General features: G+C 38.7%; 3 protein-coding genes across 9 annotated transcripts in view; 2 read left to right on the top strand and 1 right to left on the bottom strand.

Annotated features, from left to right (window-relative positions):
- The first annotated feature begins 177 nt into the window (after positions 1–177).
- LOC109469850 (katanin p60 ATPase-containing subunit A-like 2) lies at positions 178–12,001 on the top strand. 4 transcript variants are annotated; one of them, XM_019768592.1, is made up of 16 exons: positions 178–288; positions 4,199–4,269; positions 4,558–4,724; positions 5,424–5,469; positions 5,760–5,925; positions 6,114–6,227; positions 6,487–6,576; positions 6,801–6,878; positions 7,300–7,398; positions 7,515–7,578; positions 7,857–7,975; positions 8,215–8,309; positions 8,879–8,989; positions 9,274–9,439; positions 9,782–9,884; positions 10,220–12,001. In XM_019768592.1, exons 1-16 carry the CDS (start codon positions 235–237, stop codon positions 10,354–10,356), a joined length of 1,680 nt encoding a protein of 559 aa, XP_019624151.1. In that variant the 5' UTR covers positions 178–234; the 3' UTR covers positions 10,357–12,001. The 4 variants fall into 4 exon arrangements, with proteins under 4 accessions (XP_019624151.1, XP_019624152.1, XP_019624154.1 ...); XM_019768593.1 differs by having other exon boundaries at positions 6,117–6,227; XM_019768595.1 differs by having other exon boundaries at positions 5,787–5,925.
- A 1,568-nt stretch (positions 12,002–13,569) lies between these two features.
- LOC109469811 (zinc finger protein 84-like) lies at positions 13,570–17,357 on the top strand. 4 transcript variants are annotated; one of them, XM_019768505.1, is made up of 7 exons: positions 13,570–13,664; positions 14,110–15,244; positions 15,602–15,663; positions 15,818–15,901; positions 16,200–16,457; positions 16,807–16,896; positions 17,059–17,357. In XM_019768505.1, the coding sequence occupies exons 2-7, from the start codon at positions 14,985–14,987 to the stop codon at positions 17,304–17,306; spliced, it is 1,002 nt and encodes a 333-aa protein (XP_019624064.1). In that variant the 5' UTR covers positions 13,570–13,664; positions 14,110–14,984; the 3' UTR covers positions 17,307–17,357. The 4 variants fall into 4 exon arrangements, with proteins under 4 accessions (XP_019624064.1, XP_019624065.1, XP_019624066.1 ...); XM_019768506.1 differs by having other exon boundaries at positions 13,571–13,664; positions 14,180–15,244; XM_019768507.1 differs by having other exon boundaries at positions 13,585–13,664; positions 14,312–15,244.
- A 15-nt stretch (positions 17,358–17,372) lies between these two features.
- Positions 17,373–22,046, bottom strand: part of LOC109469810 (arylsulfatase K-like) — a 6,916-nt gene continuing 2,242 nt past the window's right edge. The window contains exons 2-8 of the mRNA XM_019768504.1: positions 21,384–21,513; positions 20,922–21,081; positions 20,668–20,744; positions 20,017–20,394; positions 19,176–19,400; positions 18,641–18,844; positions 17,373–18,393 (exon numbers count right to left, since the gene is read on the bottom strand). Coding sequence (XP_019624063.1) covers positions 18,116–18,393; positions 18,641–18,844; positions 19,176–19,400; positions 20,017–20,394; positions 20,668–20,744; positions 20,922–21,081; positions 21,384–21,513 — 1,452 coding nt within the window. The 3' untranslated portion in view covers positions 17,373–18,115. The remainder of the gene's footprint in view (positions 18,394–18,640; positions 18,845–19,175; positions 19,401–20,016; positions 20,395–20,667; positions 20,745–20,921; positions 21,082–21,383; positions 21,514–22,046) is intronic.

A 22,046-nucleotide genomic window follows, 5' to 3' on the forward strand; every position in this document is an offset into this window, starting at 1 on the left:
AGAAATTGTGATAACAGAAACTGTTGCATTTTTTTTACACAATTATCAAATAAACTAGATATAATCCAACTAATACGCATTTAAAATAAATAATTTCATACATGGTATATATAAATTTACAGTTTTTCTCGGTCATCAATACTTTTTGTTGAAAAATTTGAATAAGGTTAAAGGTCATTTGCAGTCGTCAGTGGAATGCTTTGGCAGAGCGAAAATTGAAAACCCACTACAAAGATGACGGAATTGAGCTATCAGGCGCTGAAAACTGCCAATCAAGCCAGAGAGGCGGTAAGTATCGTTCATAAGGAACAAGTAACTAATGTTGATAATTGATTTGTCGAAGCAAGGATGTTTTCAAATCAGTAAAACCGTTTGTTGTCTTACCAAAGGGGAGGGGCATGGCACTGCACTGAATATGGTTGCCATGGTTTTGACGCCAAAGAGCAAAAGTCATAAGAAGGGTTCAAAATGTATCAGTGCGAAAACTATTCACTTAACAGTGTCTACCAGCACATACAGTTTAGTCACCTATGATAATTGCTGTTTTTCAGTTGTGCAAGAGTAGTTTTCAAAAAGATGTTGCCGCTAAATTTTATTGCATACGGAACGTTAACTGTTTATGTGTAATGTGTATGTAGCATTTATAAATTTTAGCTTTGAAATTAATGATCATTAACTTTACCAACAACTAGAAGCTAGACTTTTCCGTAACAAAACTGCATCATAATTTGTAACTTGGTTGGTCACAATTTAAAATGATTTTCATGCAAATAATTTGCTTCGAATCATGTGCATATGTTCTTATTCTGACTCTTCTACTCATAACATTGACATAATTAGTGATCATGTTAGCTGCATTCACTAAAATTGGTCTATTTACAGTGAAAAATAGGTTATAACAACAGAGTCAGAATGGTTTTCAGTGTTGCGTTTTGAAAGCTTCTAACTTTGAATAACTTCAATAAGAGGATTTAGGGGGTAAAAGCAAGAGACCCGTAGTGATGACATATAAATGTTGACTAAATACACAAAGTTATATTTTGTACTTTCAAACTCTGTGTCAAGAATGTATTTCAAAAGCACATGTATGACAGACAAATGTGAACCAAATAGTTTCTATCATTGTGTTTGGAATTTCCCCTATTGTTGCTCAAAAGCCCAGGATAAGTGATGTCATGCCCCGTGTGCAGGATAAAATGTTGTTTATTGGTTACCTAGCTTGTAGCCTGGCATCAAATACTAGTAGTCTGGCACCTGCTAACAGAGAAATGAGTTGCATTTGAATGTCTACCATATAGAATATCTGCAAGACCCGCTTTGCTCCAGACTTTGCATTGTCATATTGATGTTGCAAACGCCATTAAGCTTTTGTTTTAAATTTTTAACAACTGAAACTTCTTCATAAACTAAAACATTAATAACATTGACTTCCATTGGTATTGCCCAGTTATTCTCTGTCTTTGTCACATAATTGCTTTAAAATTTGTATTTATACAAATATGTCATGTACATGTGTGTATGCTGTGTGTATTCACAGCATTTTGTGATGCAAGATTTGGTATACTGTTATTTAGCTAAAGTTCCATTATATATATATTCATGATACCCACACTAGATTTTGTAATGTGCAATGTTGCAACATATACAAGTTACTAGCACTTCTATTTTTACATGCAATCACATTTTTTCTTAATTGCAGGTTGCAGGTGGGTATTTCTAGCCCTGATGTACATGTAATTTATATTTTCTTAATGGAGACACCTCTTTTTAAAAGAATTAAGTCATTCTATACATCTCTGAGAGTAAGACAGGTGCTTACTTGTAACTCTTGCATCTTTGGCAGAAATATTATGTTCAAAAGTAGATATGGAATTTTCAGTTGCCTGTACCTTACGTCACTTTAGGGTACGTTTAATCCAAAAACTAGGATTAGGAAATTAGCTGGAGCCCTGGAGCCCACTCATGAGTACAGATTTTGCCCGTGTCCATGTAAATCAGGAGTCTTCATTGCATTTGCACATTTCTATATACAATGTACATGTATATGCAAGGATTAACTGAAAGACATGTACTAATGTTGGTGTGTTTCCATTCCTTACTTATGTACAGGCTCTCCTCATAGCAGCTTATCATGCTAGCTAGTTGTGATGAGGACTAGTACAATATACAGTGTATACATTAAGGGCTCAAATTGCTTTAGTTGCAAAGAAATTTTACTACAAATACTGCAAGCCTCAATTTGCAGGTTGCAGGTGTCTACTTTGACTTTGAACCCTGAATACTCAACATATATCAGTACCACTGTACAGTTTGGGTATACTAGTGTAGCCTAACCAATGGGTAACCCTACACTGGGTCTAAATACTGCCCCATGTAACATTAGAAGGCAGGGCCTGGTTCAGAAAGGCTGCTGCTATTGTGTCCATTCTTTGCCTGAAGCACAAAGTACCTCCTGGTTATTGTTTGGCTGTTTGGTAGAGACTTTTTACTGTTCTTGGGCAAAAAATGTTCCAGAGCTTGTGCTCTTTTTGCAGTAAATGTGTTGCTACCTTGTTATATATTTTAACATGACACAGCATTGATTTGCCATATTCTATATTGTAAAAAGTAATAACTTTATAAGTCAGTGGTTTGAATAGAATAAATAGACAGTGTATAAGCTACTAGTACTAGTAAATATAATGATTGACATAACCTGGTCATATGCAATATAGGATTAAGTTAAACACATTCAATTCTTTTATTCATTCAAGTAAAGTCTGATTTTTATATTCATGAGTCATGATAAATTGGACTTTTTGTTTCATACATGTACATTCAATTTTTGCAGAAATGGAATCATTGTACTCAGTCCAGTACCTTAGGACTTGAATGGGTGGCCTGGGAGACTAGGCAAAGCTAAATGTTATAAAACTATTGTATCATTGTCAAAGTCAGCTGGTAAGTTCTCAAAAATCAGTAAAGAACACTTTTGCTTTGCAGTGAGTTACCTTTCATGACAATCCATATATTCCAGAAATTGAAGGCAGTGTTATGTTTATTTTTTTTATTTTTAGATATGCATCCATGAAAACATGAAATTGTATTGAATAGATTGATATCGTAGCTAAACTGCTCGTTTTACACTTAGTGACATGAGTCCATAAATGTAAATGATTCCTTCTCAATTTCTGCTAGTTGTTTATATAAAACAAGAAGTGGTCATTTTTCGAGGTCAGCTATTGTGTTCTGTATTGATCATTCTACATTTTCAGTATCCTTTCTATGCCTTGTAGCCATTTTGACACAAATTCCTCGCAGCGTGCCTTAGTTACAACATGTACGCCGTGTAGGTGCCACAGCTGAGACGTGTTCGGTTGCTATGGGGATCTGAGTGTTTATCATAATTAGCTTAACTCTTGCAACAACCTTTGTTTAGGCGAGGACGTTTTAAATCACACAGGACAAACGCTCCGTGATCCAAGACGGCGAACCTGTTGTTTGCTAATAAGCAGTGAGAATGATAACGTAAAGAATGCTTGGTCGACCCGCGCACGCCATGGAGCAATGGAGGCAGGGCCTTTTGCAGAGGAAATCGGATTTACATGTTTAAACCTGTGGACATTGGCTGGAAGTGGGTTTAACAATGCCAACCATGTTAGCTGCTTATAGACTAAAGCAGCTGAAAGAACAGGTGATACTAGTGTGAGATAATTAAGCTAATTACTATAGCCATAAACAAATGGCAGCCATTGTAAATGTAGTTACATACTAACATAGTGATATACATGTATAATGATATAGAGCCTATTTCTTACACATTATGTGCATGCAAGGTTGCTGCCTTGCAAAGTGTACATGGTGTACATAACAATTAAGCAGGTGACAAGCAGTTGACAAAGATTCAGGGATTTTGTCAGGTCTTTTGATATGCATGGATAGGACTGTAAATACTGAGTGTATAATTTGTGTACCCAAAATTTTATGGGCTGCAGAACAGGCTGCAGGTGATCCTTGTGTTTCAACTGGTTTTTAATCAAAGCAGGTTGCAGGTAGACAATTAGAAATACCTTCACAGCTCCAATGTTACCTGCACTAACCTACATGTGCATTATTTTGGTAAATACAAGCTGGATTCACTTTGAATCTCGGTGTATTGTACATGTACATATTGTGCCTGTAATTCTCCCTTTTCATGAGAGATCTGACCTTGTTTCAGGATGAACAGAGAGTGGAGTCCAGAAGAAGAAACCTGCTTCTTCTCATATTGCATTATTTAAATAGTGAAGGGTAAGTGACATACATATTAACCTTTCAAATTAAATATTCTATTCAAGCTTTTTCTGTTGTCTTGTATTGGCTGAAGGTAGGGACAGGGCCGGCTATACATGTATGTTATACATATAATTGTTACCAATGTAAACAAGGCAGATTTGAATTATTGATTGTCATACCAACTAAATGCCATCCATCATACACATTATTCTTGTCATTTATTAATGTTGCTCTTTTTGTACCTCCACCTACTTGTGATACCGATAACAATCTAACAATGATATTAAATTTTTTTTTCTCCAGGTATCTAGAATCAGTCAAGTCACTGGAACATGAAACTAACCTAAGTCTGAGGAAGTTTGAAGTGTGTGACAACATAGACCTGGAGACTATATTACAGGAATATGAGTCGTACTTCTACATCAAGTTCCAGAAGTATCCAAAGATCACCAAGAAACTTGCTTCAAGTGGTAAGTCTTAAGTGTAATCTCAAAAATTTCACGTTCATCAATCATATCTCAGTGGGTCAAACATATGTCACATTTTGTTGTATTAAATGGAAAGCTTGTTTACTGCCTTGTAGAAGATGACACTATGACTGATTTTGTGGGTCGTCCAAAGAAAGGGAAAACATTTCCCAGCCGTTGTCAGGAATCATGTTGACAGGCAAATTTCTGCACTTTTTTGTGACCCACTCACATAAGCAGCCCTGGTACTCGACTCATGAACCTGGTCATAGCAAATAGGATATCATTGGCTCAGTCTGTCATGCCTGTCATGCGTTGCTGGTAACTCATTAAGCATGTACTGTTATAGTATCTTTCTTTGCTCCAACTTTTGTTTGACCTTCATCTCTTCTTCCTTTTATAAATGTTTTCCATACAGTCTGTTGCTAGGATAACATTTGCAATCAAACTTTGATTGACAACTTTTATACACATGTATGAAGAGGAAAGTCCTTTGCAAGTTTGTATTGTTAATCTGTGTAATTTACTGCCACAAAAGACAGGTTTTTGAGGGCACCACACCCTCACTCAGCCGCGAAAGAATGGAGTTTGAAACTAAATTGCACAAGACAAAATATGGTTGCACTGTGCAACTGGGCAACCAAATATTTAGACTGAGTCTCAGTGAAAATAATAAATCAACAATTTCCCTTTCTTTTTCAGCTGATAGTGCAAATTCTAGAGTAGGTAGAGGAGGCAAGTTAAGGAGGTAAGTCTAAATTGTAGAGTAAAAATGCATTTATTAAAACATGTTAGAATGTTGGCAGAAGTAATGTACCTCCCCCATGTGAACAAGTAGTAGTTTTTGTAATTTTCAGAAGTGTGAACTTGTTTATTGTATTTATATTGCACTTTTCCAACTGTAAGATTCATATCCTGTGTTATTAACAGTGTAGATGATGAGAATTTTGGGTGGTGAGTTCAGTGTTGTAGCTGTGTGTTGTGGGTGGTAGATAGACTAACGGTGGTGGTGTATCTTGTTTCAACCCTCCCCAATAGATCAGGCAGCACTGTGTCCCTTCCCAGAATACCTTTGGACAGGGATAACACAGAAGACACGGGGAAGAAAGAGACGGCCTCACCCAAAAGGAGCAAGCCCAGCTCTGGGACCAGGAAACCACCGGCTGCTGCAAACAAGAAGGGTGTCGCCAAAGACTCCAAACAGGTCTGCATAAGTTTAGCATTTATATTTTTTGTATCATTATGAAACAAGCTAGGTAGCTGCAGACTGCCATGTTGGTGCCATGTTTGCCAACTGCATTGTGCCTGATTCTCCCAGCAGGCAATGGGATCTGTTTAAAAGTCCCTGGTCATTATTTATTTATGAACTTGACCAGTTTTGCATTGCTTCAGCAGGATGCTCCAGTGGGAGACTCCTCAGATCTTGGTCTGACTGTGTCTGCTGCTCCTACCTCCAATGGTACCATAGGGTCAGACAAGGAGAAACCTCACCATGAACACGGCAGGGTGGGTATTTGTTGTAGTCTCACCAAGAGTAAAGCAAATATGTATGTTGATTTCATGGATACTATTATATTGCGTAATATGTAGTAGTCTACAAGGATACAATGTGCACTTGAATTGAAGACAATTAAGCATTCTCACAACTGATTTATCATTTTCTCTTAGCCATGAACTAAGAAAAAGGCATCAAATCATAAAGCTCCTAAACTAACTGAAAGTGCAGAAAAGAGAAGGCAGTTCTAATGCCTGTTGTTGTTTACAGAAACAAGTTATTGACATGCGGTCAATGCTTCAAGATGCTATCAAGGGGGCCTCCAGGGAGATCAACATGAACAGCTATGATGCTTCTTCAGTAAGTCTGGCTAAACATCAGTGATTTATTACATATGGTTGTTTCACATGAGTCATTGCCTTGGGTCAGACCAATTTGATTTACTGGTTCTTCATTTTTTAAGAAAATGATAGAGATTGCAGGCAAGAGAAAAAAATGGCATCCCCAGGAGCCACAGAGTAAACATACCAGGCTATGCTTCAAATGATGAATTTTCAACTTTATGGAAACAATTTGTTTTTCAGGACCGTCTGTTGAAACCATTAGGTGGCTATGTAGGATACAACAGTGAATGGAGAGAACTGGCACAGACTATCAGTAGGGTAAGTACAGGAAGATCAATTATATACACTATCCATCCATACAGAACATACCTCTCCTTGGTGCTGAATGCTATCCATCCATACAAAACAGATCTGTCCTTGGTACTGAACACTTCCATACATATAGAACAGATCTGTCCTTGGTTCTGAACATAATCCATCCATATAGAACAGATCTGTCCTTGGTTCGGAATACTATCCATCCATACAGAACAGATCTGTCCTTGGTGCTGAACACTATAAATCCATATGGAACAGACATGTCCTTGGTGCTGAACACTATCCATACATATAGAACAGTCATATGTTGGGGCTAAACGTTATCCATATATACGGAACATAATTTTCTATAGTTTTGGATTTCAGATGTTATAGAAGTTTGTGATTGTCATTTGTTTAATTTTGGCTGTGATGTTTGCAGGACATTTACCTTAACAATCCTAATGTGAGATGGGATGACATCATTGGCCTGGATGCTGCTAAAAGACTTGTTAAAGAATCAGTTGTGTATCCTATCAAGGTATGGTCTATTTTCTATCACATTCTTGTAAGCTAACTGTTTCAATTTTGAAATTTTCGTCCCTTTATAACTATATGTATTGCTTTACAAGTAATATCCTCTCTGTTGTTTTACAGTACCCACAGCTGTTCACTGGTATCCTGTCCCCTTGGAAAGGATTATTATTATATGGACCACCAGGTGAGCTATATTCAATCTTCAACAATCATATTGGCTGGCATTTGATTTCTCTATGATAAAGATTATGATGGCAAAATCCATCAATTTGTTTGTTTCTTTTACTGACACTTGTACAGCTCATGTAAGTCCTCATTTACATCCATATCACATTCTAATACTTAGATACAATATTTCCTTGTATGCATTTTGAAATACTTTTCCTTGATATTAGGAAAATTAAACCATTTATTTGCTTAATTGTGAAAATGCCCTCTGTACATGTATTTTGTTCCTTGTAGGTACTGGCAAGACGTTGCTGGCCAAAGCTGTAGCAACAGAGTGCAATACAACATTCTTCAACATCTCAGCATCCAGTATTGTCAGCAAATGGAGAGGAGACTCTGAGAAACTAGTTAGAGTAAGGGATGAAACCATTTTCATCTTTCACTTCTGAAACTAGCTGATCAGCGTGGCTGTATCTAGTCAGTGTGTACATTTTGCCAATTTCTGTAGATTGAGAAATATCCGGTATTCATGGTCATTTTGTTTGCGCAGGTACATGTAGTACCTCTGTTGTTCAGCTAAACCTGATTTGGTAATTTGAATTACATGTTTTAGTTTTTCATGAAAGAATGATTGTTGTGTGATTTTTCACAGGTATTGTTTGAGCTGGCCAGGTTCCATGCACCATCTACCATATTCCTGGATGAACTGGAGTCAGTGATGGGACAGAGAGGTTCAGGTCCCTCTGGGTAATTATATTATAATGATATTCTGTGCATAGATTCACCATTGACAAATAGAAATACAAAATAGTTTTTAATTTCCAGATACATGTAGTAATTGAGTGACTACAAGTGCTTTTTGCAGTTGGGACACCCTTCTGTCTTACAACACATTTTCTTGTACAAATGTACATGTATTGGCAATGACTAATTCCTAGAAATATAGGACTTTGACAGACATGAAACAAGGCTCTTTGAAAGAATCACCTATAGATACAGTTGTCTGCAAAAAAATTGTCTATTGTATAAAATAATGAATTGATGACAAATAAGTCACTACCTTTGAGTGAATCTGGAGCTTACTTTCATTGATAGTTGCATATCAGTGACACTGAGGATTGGCAATATATTTGTACATTTGTAGTCAGCTGGTAATGTCTCACTTGTCTCTATGGGTTATCCTTAATTCTGCTATACAGAATATGGATGTCCTTGGAAAAGAAGCTGAGGTCCAGAGTCATTTAGAGCTGTAGTAACTTAGTGCTTATCCAGATGCCAACTTTAATGACAATATTGTTCCATACCGTGTGTTTCAGGAACGAGCACGAGGGAAGTCGTAGGATGAAGACAGAGCTGCTGGTACAGATGGACGGACTGGCCAAGTCTGATGATCTGGTCTTCCTACTGGCCGCTTCTAACTTACCCTGGTGGGTACTGTTCTTCTACATATTGCCTTCAACTATGGCCACATTTGAAATAATAACAGAAACACTGAATATTTTGCCAGCATTTACGATGTAAGTTCCAATATAAGCAAAACTCATGTCTTCAAATCAAATTGAATGTACTTACTTCTTATCCATGTGTACATGAGCCCTCTTATTTTGTGACTTCAGGCACTAAGACACTGCACTTTTTAAAGTATCAATTTATCATCATTTGTCACCAGTTATGTTTGTCTTTAAGATTGCCCTTTACCCATATATTCTAGGGAGCTTGATCATGCTATGTTGAGAAGACTGGAGAAACGTATCCTTGTAGATCTGCCCACCAAGGAAGCCAGACACGCCATGGTTCAGTTTCACCTGCCCAAAACTATCAACCAGGGCACAGGAGTGGAGATCACCACGGATCTCGACTACCAACATTTAGCTGATGTAAGAATAGAACATTTTCACACACTTTCTACATTAATGAAGAATATAGGTGCTGACTACCTTGTTGGAGTGTACAATTGCATTGCATGTTTATGTACAAGCATACACAGCATTTTAGTTGTGTGGTAGGCGAGGTGCTTTAAACAGATATAAAGTGTTTTTTGTGTATTAGTTTGCGTATTAAGTATCTGTTTGGATTGTGACTTATGATTTGCACCTACTATAAATAATTAATATCTGGTAAATGAAAGATATTGTTATGAAAGATGACTTTGTTCATCTGCTTAGATTGTAGTGTTGTTGATGTTATGTATTTTTTTAATGATTGTATTTTTCCCCCAGTGTATGGAAGGTTACTCAGGAGCTGACATCAGGCTGGTGTGTAAAGAAGCAGCCATGATGAAAGTCAGAAAAGTCTTTGATGTGCTGGAGAACCACGGACAAGGTACTCTTGGAACCATTTTCACTTTTTTTAAGGATGTAATGAAGTGTCATGGTGTGCTTTATGTGATGGCACTTAGCATTTAGACAAACCAACATTCTTAGCCTATGTAGAAAATGTACTGTAATAAACAGTTTGACAGGTGACTGATGAAGCCTGGGAACTCCTGACAGTTTTGCTCTGCCAAGAAGAGCATCCTTTTATTGTAACATCACTGTGTGGCTCTTTCTTATGCTGCAGGAAACCAGTCTCTCTGTAACTAAATATGTAAAGTTTAACCTAAATATTGTATACAGGCACTTGTGACAGTTATGTTCTGTTGAATTATTCATCTTCAGGTGACCACCTGCCAGAGTTGAAGATCGACCCCATCCTTACATCAGACGTGAAGCTGGCCCTGGCTCACACCAAGCCTTCTGCACGCACACTCAAAGACAAGTATGCTGCATGGCAAAGAGAGTATGAATCTGTATGATTGATTCTTTGTAACATCTTAGTTTTAAGGACAATAGCAACTGTTCAAAGCTATGATCACTATTCCAGTTGTATTTCAATCACATTGGATGGGAACATAATTTATGGTGACTTCTATTGATGGTTGTGCCATCTTGCAGCTGTGCATGTTACATATTATTAAGAGATTCCCACAGACAATAGGCGAGTTCAAGCTTCCACAGATCACAAAACTGTGCCTTTTCTGTCAACATTTGAATGTGTAGGTTGCATTTGAATATGCATAGTTAAGCGCAAAGTGCATTCTTATCAGACAATCATGTTCAAAGTACATTTTGTACATCCTAATGTGATCAGCAAGCAGTTTTTTTACAATCTGCAGAAATTTGAACTCGTCTATTGGCAGCAAGCTCTTAAAAGCAAATGCTTGACCCATGTCTATGGCTTTTTGACTGACTGGAATGGTATTCTTGGCAGTGCTTTTTATGTTTTGCAGTGCAAGATAGGCTGATGTGAGACTGAATGGTGCTGTACATATATGTATTATGGCAGATTTGTCACCTTTTTCTAGTGTTGCTTTATTACATGTATGTGTGGTGTTATTAGAGAGAGATGTTGTTGCCTAGCCCAGTACCCATCCTGTTCTCGCTCCAGCCTCTCCTCTGATTGCTTCCATGTCACATTGTCTGGTGTTAATGGAGAATCATTTGGCATTACGATAATTGCATCAAATAGATACAAGAACCCTGATTGGTTGTACAGTCTTCTCTATTACAGCATAGTAACGGTGATCAAGCATGAATTTGGAAGTGTAATCCCATTTACACTGCTTCTTAAATTATGATACTCAAAATAATTGATGATGTACATGTAATGTTTAAATGGGGACGATGCCAGACCGTTTGGCAGAGAAGTGATCACAGTGGGTAACTGGAGCCAAAAGAGGATGGCTAGTACTAGGAAAGTTGTTGCCATTACATGGGTTACAAAGTCACAGATGTGGCTAAACTATGCTGCTATATTGTTTTTATGTTGTAATAGCTAGCTGTCTAAAAGAAGTTTTGTTTTCTATTTAGTACACTATGTATTTTATCAGTTGTTGTTAAGTTTCAGTCATGCTGATAGCAAGTATTGGTATGTTGTCATTTTGAAAAATGCGTATCTTTTTTGTATGTGAAATTTAAATGCTTTTGTATTTGAATTACATACCAGATTTAGTGCATCTTTCAGGTGTTGATATAATCTGTTCACATGTAAAATTATTAGCACAGGACCATTAACATTCTAAGTAACGTTACATGTAAGCAGAAAGAATGTCTTACACGGTTTACTAGTAAGTTATATCTTTGTGGAGAAGAACTAAGAAGCAAGAAATGTGTAACAGTATATTATGTTTTGCTGGATGGGAATTTTTTATCATATAAATTGGTATGGGTTAACAAATGTATTATGTTAAGGATGCATCATCTATGTGGATAAACTTTTGAGGCCTATGTGATTTTGGAATTTTCGAGTCAATTACAAATTGACACAAGAAGTGCCTTCTACCATGTCTACACAAAAATCATCTCTCACCATGGTTTCATCTCTGACATCAGTGTTTTGTGTAGGTCAATAATTGTTTAGGACTGAAGAGGATGTCCTGTTTACTCATGTATGTTGAAAACAAACAAGAAGCCATAGGCGACAATTCTCCGTGAAGTTTTATATATTTCAACAAAATCCCAAGCGTCAACGCCAGACCTACTGTGCAGACATTATAATTAGGCAACGGTTAATACAATGAGGGCGCGTCACAAGCATAAAACATACAAAGAGCTAAATCCATTACTGCTCCCAGGGCGTGTAAAGATACTGTGCTTCAAGTTCTAACTTCATTTTAATTACACACACACAATCATTGCATTCACATAAAGATCGGACTATCATGGTCGTGTCTAGTAACAAAGACAGCCCCACCGTCTTACGGTGCCTGTACCTAATTAAGCGCGCCTGGAACAAGCCAAATTCCAGCAACAGTGGCGGTAAGCACCGCGAGTGTTACTACCGCCGGCCAGATAACCAGGATATCTGCTTACAGTACCTCTGCTACCAGACAACTGCCTAAACCTACGGTCTATTCCACAGGATTGTAAAAGTAGGGATGTTTCGAAAATAACCATTTACTCCAATATCAAAACAGCTACGGTAAAAATAAAAAGACGTGCATCATCCCGGACATAATGCAACACCACATGCGAAATTACACAGATATGCGACGTACGGCAGAATGCGTTTTGGCTGCGAACATCTTCCAAAAAACTTGGCATCTCTTAACCATGGGCAAAAACATCTGGAACCACTTATAAAAACCACCCCGTATCTGCATGAACTTTTACCTCCCCCCCCGCTATTCCAAACAACGCGTTTTTCTGGACCGTTCCAATTCGCCTCGTAATTGTAGGGGTGCGTCTGCGATATTACATTGACCGCGAAAGCAGCAACGGCAAAAATACACATTCGTGCATCAACACGGGCATGCCCGCAGACGGCGTATAAAATTGCGTGCCGATTACACGAAGAGAACCCAGCGTTTTGACTGCGAACATGAAAAATCAGCCGATTACAACACTCCGTCCGGAGGTCCTGACCTCCTTCACGGAGTAACAAATGCATTCCAAAACACGTGAACAAGTATGTATTCCGCTGTATGCTGACACCTTAGAAATTGTGTGGTTAGTCAGAATTAAGAGACTATTCAGCAGTTTTAACTTCAATCTTTAACATATCTGTTTTACAACATATGACAATCTTTGTTGGTTGTAAATTTAGAGCAATTTTGTTTGCAAGATTGTTATTATTGTACATATAGATATACTACTAGTAAGACTTCTGGCTGAGCCAGACCATTTTATATTGATTTGGAATTTTCACAGTTTTCATCCATTAAATAGAGCATAATTTATATTATGCTCAACACTATCACCTGAGATATTCTGTATGAATTGATGTAATCGTGTAACTACTGTGTTGGCAAGGGAATTTTGGCACCTGTTTTGTGTCTAGTCAACTCATTTTAAAGGGTAATGAATAATTTTTCTTTCAGTTTCTCCAGATTTTTGTTAGTTCAGTAATATATCTTGAACAATTTGCTGCGATAAAAAGGGCTCTGCTCCTGAGTCGTCGCCAAAAAAATCCCGACCTCGGCATTAATAATCTTACCTCAACTACAATGGAATAACCCATCTTTCCCAGCATTCATCAGAATCAACATGGTGGACGGATGAGAAAAATAATATTTTGATCGATAAGAATACGTCAATTGACAGTATTAGCCGACAACTGCAGATGGTAGGAAGATGCATGTATTTTTCTGGCATGAGGATAATGATACGTAATGAAAGAAAGCTTTCTGATTTATTTTTTCGTTGTATATATAGCTATGCTTGAGGGGAGGTCTATTTACGTTTTACTAGTAAGGGGGTGTGGTACAGTACGTATACAAACTGAACTAATTAGGTCATAAAAAATCACTGACAGGTTTGATCCATTCATTCACGGAAGGACTCATTCTCTTACTGATATTGTGGTAGAATCGTTTTGAGATGTGGCTCTCCCCAAAATGTCGCACACAACTGTCCTTGGGTAACCAAAGCCAGGTGCATTTTTCATCTTAGTCAAGTGAGAAAATTGATGTTGCACTTAACATCAATTTTCTCACAAGCTACATTGGGACCTGCAACCCTAACCGTCATGCCACATGTGATCTAACAGTGCTGTTGTGTATTTCCTGTAGGGTTGACTAGAGGCTATCCTTTAGAACATAACCACATCTCGAAAGTCAAGAATCCCCTAATATTATTCAGTCAGAATGGAGGACACTGAGAGCGTAGCGTGTTCTCACTGTGACACGCCGGTGCACAGACAGTGGTTAGTGGATCACGTGAAGGAGGAACTCCTGAGTGATACCTTGTCTCACCACTGCAGCCTTTGTTCAGACATTCTACAGACCCTGACTGACTTGCTGTGTGCCGTGCACCAGTACAGACACCTGAAAACACCTGTCATCAACATCACCTGCTCCAGGTGCTCTTTCAAGGCTGGCAGTGTGGAAACATTTGTGGAACATCTACAGATGTGGTGCGAAACAGAGAGGGATGGAATTAAACCTGGTCCATGTGCATCACCCACTCCTACTGAGCACACTGGCTATGCATATAGGGAATGCAATCTGCCAAACAATGATAGCAAAGAAGACAAGGGGGAGGGAGGTACTTGTGAGAAGACAGTTGGTACGAGGGATGAGAAGATGGGTGATTGGGATGGACAGCAGTTTCAGCAGATGATGAGCTTATTGTTGACAGATACATCAGGAAAGGGGCACTTAAGAAAGAGCCCTAAGCAAGATGTAGGACAATATAATAGCAAAGTGACCATTGACACAACTTCAGTTTGTGAGAACGATAAAAAAGAAACTGGTACCCAACAAGGTATGACATGGGTGGGATTTAAAGAACAAACTTCTTACCATGAAAACCAAGATGCCATTGGCCAACAATGTATTAACTGTGAAGGATATGATAAACAAATATCCAAATCATGTCAGAGAAGGGAAGAATGCCAAGAAGCAAGAGGATCTAGTAGATTGTTCCCACCTCACAAGACAGGAAAATGCAGAAGACTGAACTAAGCAGTGATTGTAATAAGGACCAATGCATTGCAGCAAACAGAAAGCAAAACAAGACCAAGAAAGTTCTCTTGAATTGTCATCTATGCAATCACTCGAGCCAGAGAAAGGACCAACTTGAGTCCCACATTCTTGAGACCCATGGAAAAGTGGAGTACAAGTGCTACAGTTGTACCTTCATTGCAAAAAGTCCCAGAAACCTACAACGACATCAGCTGATTCACCAAAGAATACATAAATGCAGGTACAAAATGTATATTCTACTGTCTCTTTAAGTTTAAACAACATAATTTCATTTTTCTGGCCTGGTTCTTGGATTTAAAAAAAAGGGCTGAAAAAAATATCAACATAACTACTAAGTTGGAAAAAGTTTGTACATGTACCTTGGTACACAAAGGTTTATGGAGTGAATATATTCATACACATAATTTTTAGGTATATCAGATGTAAGTTTATATCCTAGTCATTGTTTTCATCTTGCTGAATTTTTTAGAGTACAGTTTTCACAGATTCATGCCCATGTGCATTCATGAAAACAATTTTTTAAAATGTTAACGTGATGTGTGACCAAGTAATGCCATTATCTTTATACATTGTACAGGTACTGTGACTTTACTACACGCTGGCAGAACAGCCTGGTTCTACATGAGAGACGTCACACGGGTGAAGGTTTACTTCTTAATCTTAGCTAAGGCTCAAGGTTCATATGAATTAAAGCTCTGAACAGAATTTGAATATTCAGTGAAGCTAATTAATTACTTGATTAAGTCTGCACTCTGGATTTATAAATTGTTGCGATACATGTATTTTTTGACAGGAGAAGGCATGATGAAATGTGAACATTGTGACTACGTCACTCCTGACAAAGATGGCCTCCTCAGACATCAAATCAAACACATAGGTAAGACATAAGGAATACAAATATGTACATGTACCATACTTAATGTATGACTTCTTTTGTAAGACATGTTTGATATGAAATAACTTTTCATCTAGACTATAGTAGGTTTAAACTATAATTCTGGCACAATTGTACAATCCTGCTTCATAATTTGATTCTACCAACACAGATAGATGTTCAAAACTTTCCATTTACATGTTGTTATTGCCTTTCATTGCTTTGTTTATGAATAAAAGGTGTTGCAAAATGTTGACAGACCGCAACAAAACTGATCTTTTGTCCCCATACATCTACACAGGAAAAAAGCCGTTTGTATGTGGACACTGCAACAAGGCGTTTGCCCGCAAGTGTGAGCTGAAGCGTCACGAGCTTCGTCACGCCGGGATCAAGAGTGCCATGTGCCACATCTGTGGAGACACGTTCCAACAGAACCAGAGCCTGGTGCACCACATCCAGGCACAGCACCACGGCCTCAAGGTGTACAAGTGTGACCAGTGTCCATTTGAGAGTGGATACTATTCTTCTCTTTTGACACACAGGCGGGCCTATCACACAAGTTAGTGTTCTCCTTTTCCACATACTTCTCTCAGGATAATCTCAAATCACAGTCTGTAAGACAGCACATTAACCTATATATATAGTCCACTGTTCATTGCATGTTTCAAAAAGGGGATTTTTCTTGGTGCAATAAAGTAGTATACTCGTAGTATGCTGCTCAATCATATTGTCTGTCTTTCCTGTCACGGCCAGTAGAATATTAATTCAGTAGGGTAATCTGGTTTGTGATCACTTTTTACATGTACTTTGTAATGTATGTATTCTAAGTCAGTGATTTCATGCAAATATAAAGTTCCATCTACAAGTTTATTCGGTTTATATTCCTTTGGTCCTTTTTTATCTTACAGATGAAAAGCCGTATAGGTGTGAGTTTGAAGGCTGCAACTATGCGTCAGCCAGCACGTCACAACTTAGAGTACATAGGAGAAAACATACAGGTGAGTTCAGGTAAACATTCAGGTGTGGTTTCCCAATGGTAAGCTGCACTTCACCCTCTTGTCTTGAAGGTATGTATACGTTGAGATAATAGTCATCATAATAAAAAAAATTATGTTGTTGGCTATCAGGCTGTTGATTATTTTTCAATGGTTTCTTTACAGGAGAGAAGCCATTTAAGTGCACGATGTGTAACTATGCCTCTGCTGACAGTGCTGGACTGCGTAAACATGTGAGGAGACACTCCAACCTGCGGCCCTACAAGTGTAACATGTGTGACTTTGACACCAAGCACAGTTTCCTCCTCAGAAAACACAAAGAGACCGCACACAACGTCATGACCAACTGTAAATACAATCCGCGTCAGTGGTCTTCAATGGTCACCACAGATGTCAATTCTACAAAACAATAACAGAGTGCCAATGGATGTTTTTGATCAAGATTTAAAGACTTTAGAAAACCATGGGTAAAGTGCATTAATCCATTGCCACATGCATTGAAGGGAAAATGGCAGAACTTCATGCCTAGAGGCTGTTTTAGAATGTAAACAGGTTCTATGTTTTAAAAACAAGTACAAACACTCCATCCATCCAGTATGCATCCTGCTTAGAATAATAGGATATTTATTGTAATGACAACAATTAATCTCAGGTAAGTTGGCTGCTTATCCCAATGTTATCATGATGAAATGTATTTTGCCTGCACTATACTCCTTTAGTGATGATAAAGCACAAAGGCATTCAAATTCAGCTTTATTCATATTGGCATGACATGTTAAAACTTCAGAACATGAATTGAGCCAATATTTGACAACATATTGACTCATTCAGGGGAAAACTGCTGTCCTGAAGAATGTTCTGTAATGTTCTCAGTGTGGCTGTGTCACGCCTACTGGACAGCGAAGGCAGAGCGTCCTTAGGAATTCCGATGATCCTCAGACAGCGATGTTGTACAGCTTCCAACATGTCGGAAAGGTGCTTCGGTAGACCCACACACACACACACACGGGACTGGCATTGGATGTTAATCAGTTTATTATATTACACTGTAGCCAATGTCATTCTCAGAATATTTACATGCATAACAAGTAAATGAAGACATTTGAATAGATCTATTACTGCATATTGTATAAAACCATTGAACTCAGTCCAGGCACATTATTAATGTTATGACCCCATGGCAAGTCAGCACTCTACCCACTAAGCCATTACAAGAAGCTTTCTAGCTAAGTAGCTGGTTTAACCACTCTTCAACGTTTTCTTCATTTCCTTGCGGGTCTTTCTGCCAGTCCTTCCACCACCTCAGGTTTGCGATCTCTTCTTTGTACCGTGAACCAAGCTTCGCTTTCCACGCGGTAAAGGACTCCCTGTTGTATTTCTGCACTTCCCTGGTGACAGTTGGATAATCTACCAGCTCCTGCAGTTTTTTGTCCAGTTGTGAGACCAGATCTGGCCTGTCTTCGGCAAGATTATGGAGTTCATCTGGATCCTCCTCCAAATCTGCACCAAAAAAAGGAAATGTTTCAAACTATACCAGCTGCTACAAAAGTCCATAGTACCTATTAGACTTCATGATGCAAAATATTACATCTTATACATTATTGTATCAAAAGAATAGTAATATTATTCAATTAACATACACTTCTCACTTTTCTAACATTGCAAAATAATTGAACTGTACCTGTACCCTATACCGGAACAGAAAACATTGTACTTTGGAGTAGTATGGTCTTAAAAAAGTGCTCACCAAATAACTGTGGAGACACTTGATGTGGTCCATCACCAAATGCTACATACTTCAGACTGCCTGTCCTCAGCATGTAAGTGGACATGTTCACATTACAGCCATGGTACTGACTCAGCACCCAGTCAGGTCTGTCAGTGTTGTCCTTCAGCAGGGGCAGGAGACTTGTACCGTTGAGTCCAGGGGGCTTGGAAGCATTAGCTATATCTGGAGAACATGCCACAGTGCAAAACCATAAAAAGGAAAAGGTCTACTTTCCATATACACATGGATGAAGTGAAAAAAAAAGTTAAGTTTCTTTCCTAAGGACACAACCTTAGGACATCTGTATCCTATGTCTTCTAACCTAAGCTGCTATAAAGAAGTGATGCATCATGTCAAATTTGTTATAGCTTGACTCTTATATAATTATATGTATATCATGTACAGTAACATGAACCCACATTTTAAACATGATAAACAATTGCTCTGTTGTATACACAATATATAAAAGGGGTTATATATACAATATACACATACAATCACAGACAGCACATACCCATAAATGTGGGAAACACATCAACAAGCGATGTGAGGTCGTCCACCACCTTCCCAGCCGGCACGTCTGGACCTGTGAGGACCATGGGGACGTGAGCACTGGCCTCGTACATGGACATCTTGTAGAACTGACGATGCTCCATGGCGAGTTCCCCGTGGTCAGAGGTGAAGAACACGTAGGTAGAGTCGGCTTGTCCTGATGTTTTCAGGGCATCCAACACTTGCCCTGCAATTTGAAAGAAGATGCTGATTTGGTACAGAAGTAAAACATTAAGTGGTTCACATCTCAAGGACATGATTAACTGAAAACACCTCTGCTATTGCTGGTTTTTACTAATTAGCAGTTGGTGCATGCATAGGTATATTTATAGTCTGTAGAACCCTATAAAGAATGGTCCTCTCCTTGACCTTGGTGCTGAATGTGTAATCTGTAGAACACTAAAGAATGGTTCTTTCCTTGGTGTGTATGTGTAGTCTGAAACACAAAAATGAATGGTTCCTTGATGCTGAATGTATAGTCTGTAGAACCTTATAAAGAATGGTCCTCTCCTTGGTGCTGAATGTGTAGTCTGAAACACAAAAATGAATGGTTCCTTGATGCTGAATGTGTAGTCTGTAGAACCTTATAAAGAATGGTCCTCTCCTTGGTGCTGAATGTGTAGTCTGAAACACAAAAATGAATGGTTCCTTGATGCTGAATGTATAGTCTGTAGAACCTTATAAAGAATGGTCCTCTCCTTGGTGCTGAATGTGTAGTCTAAAACACTAAAGAATGGTTCTCTCCATGGTACTGACTGTGTAGTCTCCAAAGCACTTTAAAGAAAAAAGGGAAATTGACTTACCCAGCATTGCATCTGTTTCAGCACACATCCCGTAATAGTACTCCCTAATCTTCATGATGTCGTCCCTTGTGAAGTCACTGGTGCAGTTCTTGGTCGCTGAGGAATAGTAGTCAACAGGGTGCATCTGGGACAATGGCAGCCATTTAGGAATGGTGACCTTTGAACTGTTGACCTTCTCCAGCCAATAGGGTGAAGTCATGAAGGTTGAGCCGCCAAAGTTTTTTCCCATGGATGGGGTTGGGTAAGGGTGGGGGAGGTTCAGACCGAGGTACAACAGCCATGGTTTCTGCTGTTTGGGTGCATCATGGAGCAGCCATTTTGATGCCAAGTCTGTGCTAACCCAGTCTTTTACCTGGATTCTCACTGTTGAAGAGTCACCTGATTGAACAGAAAAAATGAGGTTAACATGCAGAGAGTAGGACAGACTTGATTTCACCAAAAAAGTTAACATCAACTTTGATGAGAAGTTGTCACAGACTCTAGCCTGCAATCTATTCCATCCTTGTTACCATGACTATGTGACTGGGAGCCAATCAAAGCTCTCACTTTTTACACATGTATCCAAATGCCAATCGTTCCTCTGGCTCTGTATTAACAGGTGAAAAAAGAAGTAGCAACCTGTAGCTTAAAAAGGATGGAGAGAGAACTTACCCACAAGCACTGGTGTGGGCCTACCCTCTTGTGCCAGGGTAAAGTTCACATTCCTTGTCCATGCTTCAACTCGATTGCTGTACAACACAAGAACAGATTTTTAGGATCTTTTTCTCTCAAGCAAAAAATGCCAACTGATTTATAACACTGTCTGCATTTTTTCCTGGCTGAAATTGTTGCTAAGTCCAGATACATTGGGAAAATATAGCATGATAACAATGAAAGTTGCAGACCCTTGATAAAACAATTCTTACCTTTCTGTATGGTGGCCTGAGACATAATCGGTTTTACCATACACCTGAGTGTGGTATCCCTGCTGTTCCAGTCTGACCTGCCAGGTGGGGTAGTTTCTAGGTAGCCCCTTGTAGTTGTTCCATGACTGTGTCACATGAGTGTGGAGACCGCTCCATAATGCTATCAAAGGCACAAACAAATTTCAGGATGCATCTCAATTGGCAACATTTGGCACCAAGTCACATGGTCCTCAGAAGTGGCAATACAACAGGGAACAAACAGGCATTCAGAAGTTCAATCTTCAATTCAAATTCCAGGATTCAAATTCTGTATCAAAAGAAGTTTTTTGTGGATTTCCTACTGTAAAGTTCTTATCTCCTATGTCCAGGACCATCCCCACATTTATGTAGACCCAAATGCAAAAGTAACTCCCAAGCCCCATACTATAAAGCTAGCCCCACTTCATGAACACTTTTCCTGACCTGATCTGGAAGGACAGCATATAGGTGAGTTGGTGTACGTGTTTTTGAAGTTGACACCATTCTGGACCATGTAGTTCAGGTTGGGTAGATCCACTATACTGTCCTTGCCTTGTCCTATCAATCTGCCATCCTAACAAAAACAAATAAAAAGCAATATCACAAGCCTATTATATAAATGGTTTCTGGGCATTTGTGTGTACACATTAGAACAATGGTTAAGTATCAACCTTGGGTGTCAAAGACCTCTTCACAGATTACAATTGCATGCTGGAATATCTGTGTACTATGAGCATCACAGTCAGGGCAAACAACATCATTACTATGACCCAACACTTGCATGCATACTATTTTATTTTATTTTATTTTATTCACATTTATTTTTCAAGGATTGGGCATGCATACTATGTTGTTGCCCATGTTATATCAAGTGCCCCATGTCTCCCAGCATCAATGGCTACATTTGGCTACAAAATTCCTTCAGCATCCATGGTCCAACCAACTTAAAATGTGGCATTAAAAATAACAATTAAGGGTTAATGTCCCGCCTCGAGGTGAATATGGTGTGATAAAGCCTTGGCAGTTGCTATAACCACCGAATAAAGCCACCGACGTGAGCGCAGCGAACGAGGTGGCTTTATGAGGTGGTTATAGCAACTAGCCAAG

Source organism: Branchiostoma belcheri, unplaced genomic scaffold (genome assembly GCF_001625305.1).
Source record: "Branchiostoma belcheri isolate BF01 breed outbred unplaced genomic scaffold, Haploidv18h27 scaffold21, whole genome shotgun sequence".
Classification (NCBI taxonomy): domain Eukaryota; kingdom Metazoa; phylum Chordata; class Leptocardii; order Amphioxiformes; family Branchiostomatidae; genus Branchiostoma; species Branchiostoma belcheri.

What these genes read in the sequence shown, in the direction of transcription:
- LOC109469811 (XM_019768505.1), top strand. Translation starts at nt 14,985, where the DNA reads ATGCAGAAGACTGAACTAAGCAGTGATTGTAATAAGGACCAATGCATT. An exon ending in CAGGCGGGCCTATCACACAA is followed by an intron (nt 16,458 to 16,806) that starts GTTAGTGTTCTC and finishes TTTATCTTACAG; the next exon opens with ATGAAAAGCCGTATAGGTGT. An exon ending in ACATAGGAGAAAACATACAG is followed by an intron (nt 16,897 to 17,058) that starts GTGAGTTCAGGT and finishes GTTTCTTTACAG; the next exon opens with GAGAGAAGCCATTTAAGTGC.
- LOC109469850 (XM_019768592.1), top strand. Translation starts at nt 235, where the DNA reads ATGACGGAATTGAGCTATCAGGCGCTGAAAACTGCCAATCAAGCCAGA. An exon ending in AGAGGTTCAGGTCCCTCTGG is followed by an intron (nt 8,310 to 8,878) that starts GTAATTATATTA and finishes CGTGTGTTTCAG; the next exon opens with GAACGAGCACGAGGGAAGTC. An exon ending in GCTGGAGAACCACGGACAAG is followed by an intron (nt 9,885 to 10,219) that starts GTACTCTTGGAA and finishes ATTCATCTTCAG; the next exon opens with GTGACCACCTGCCAGAGTTG.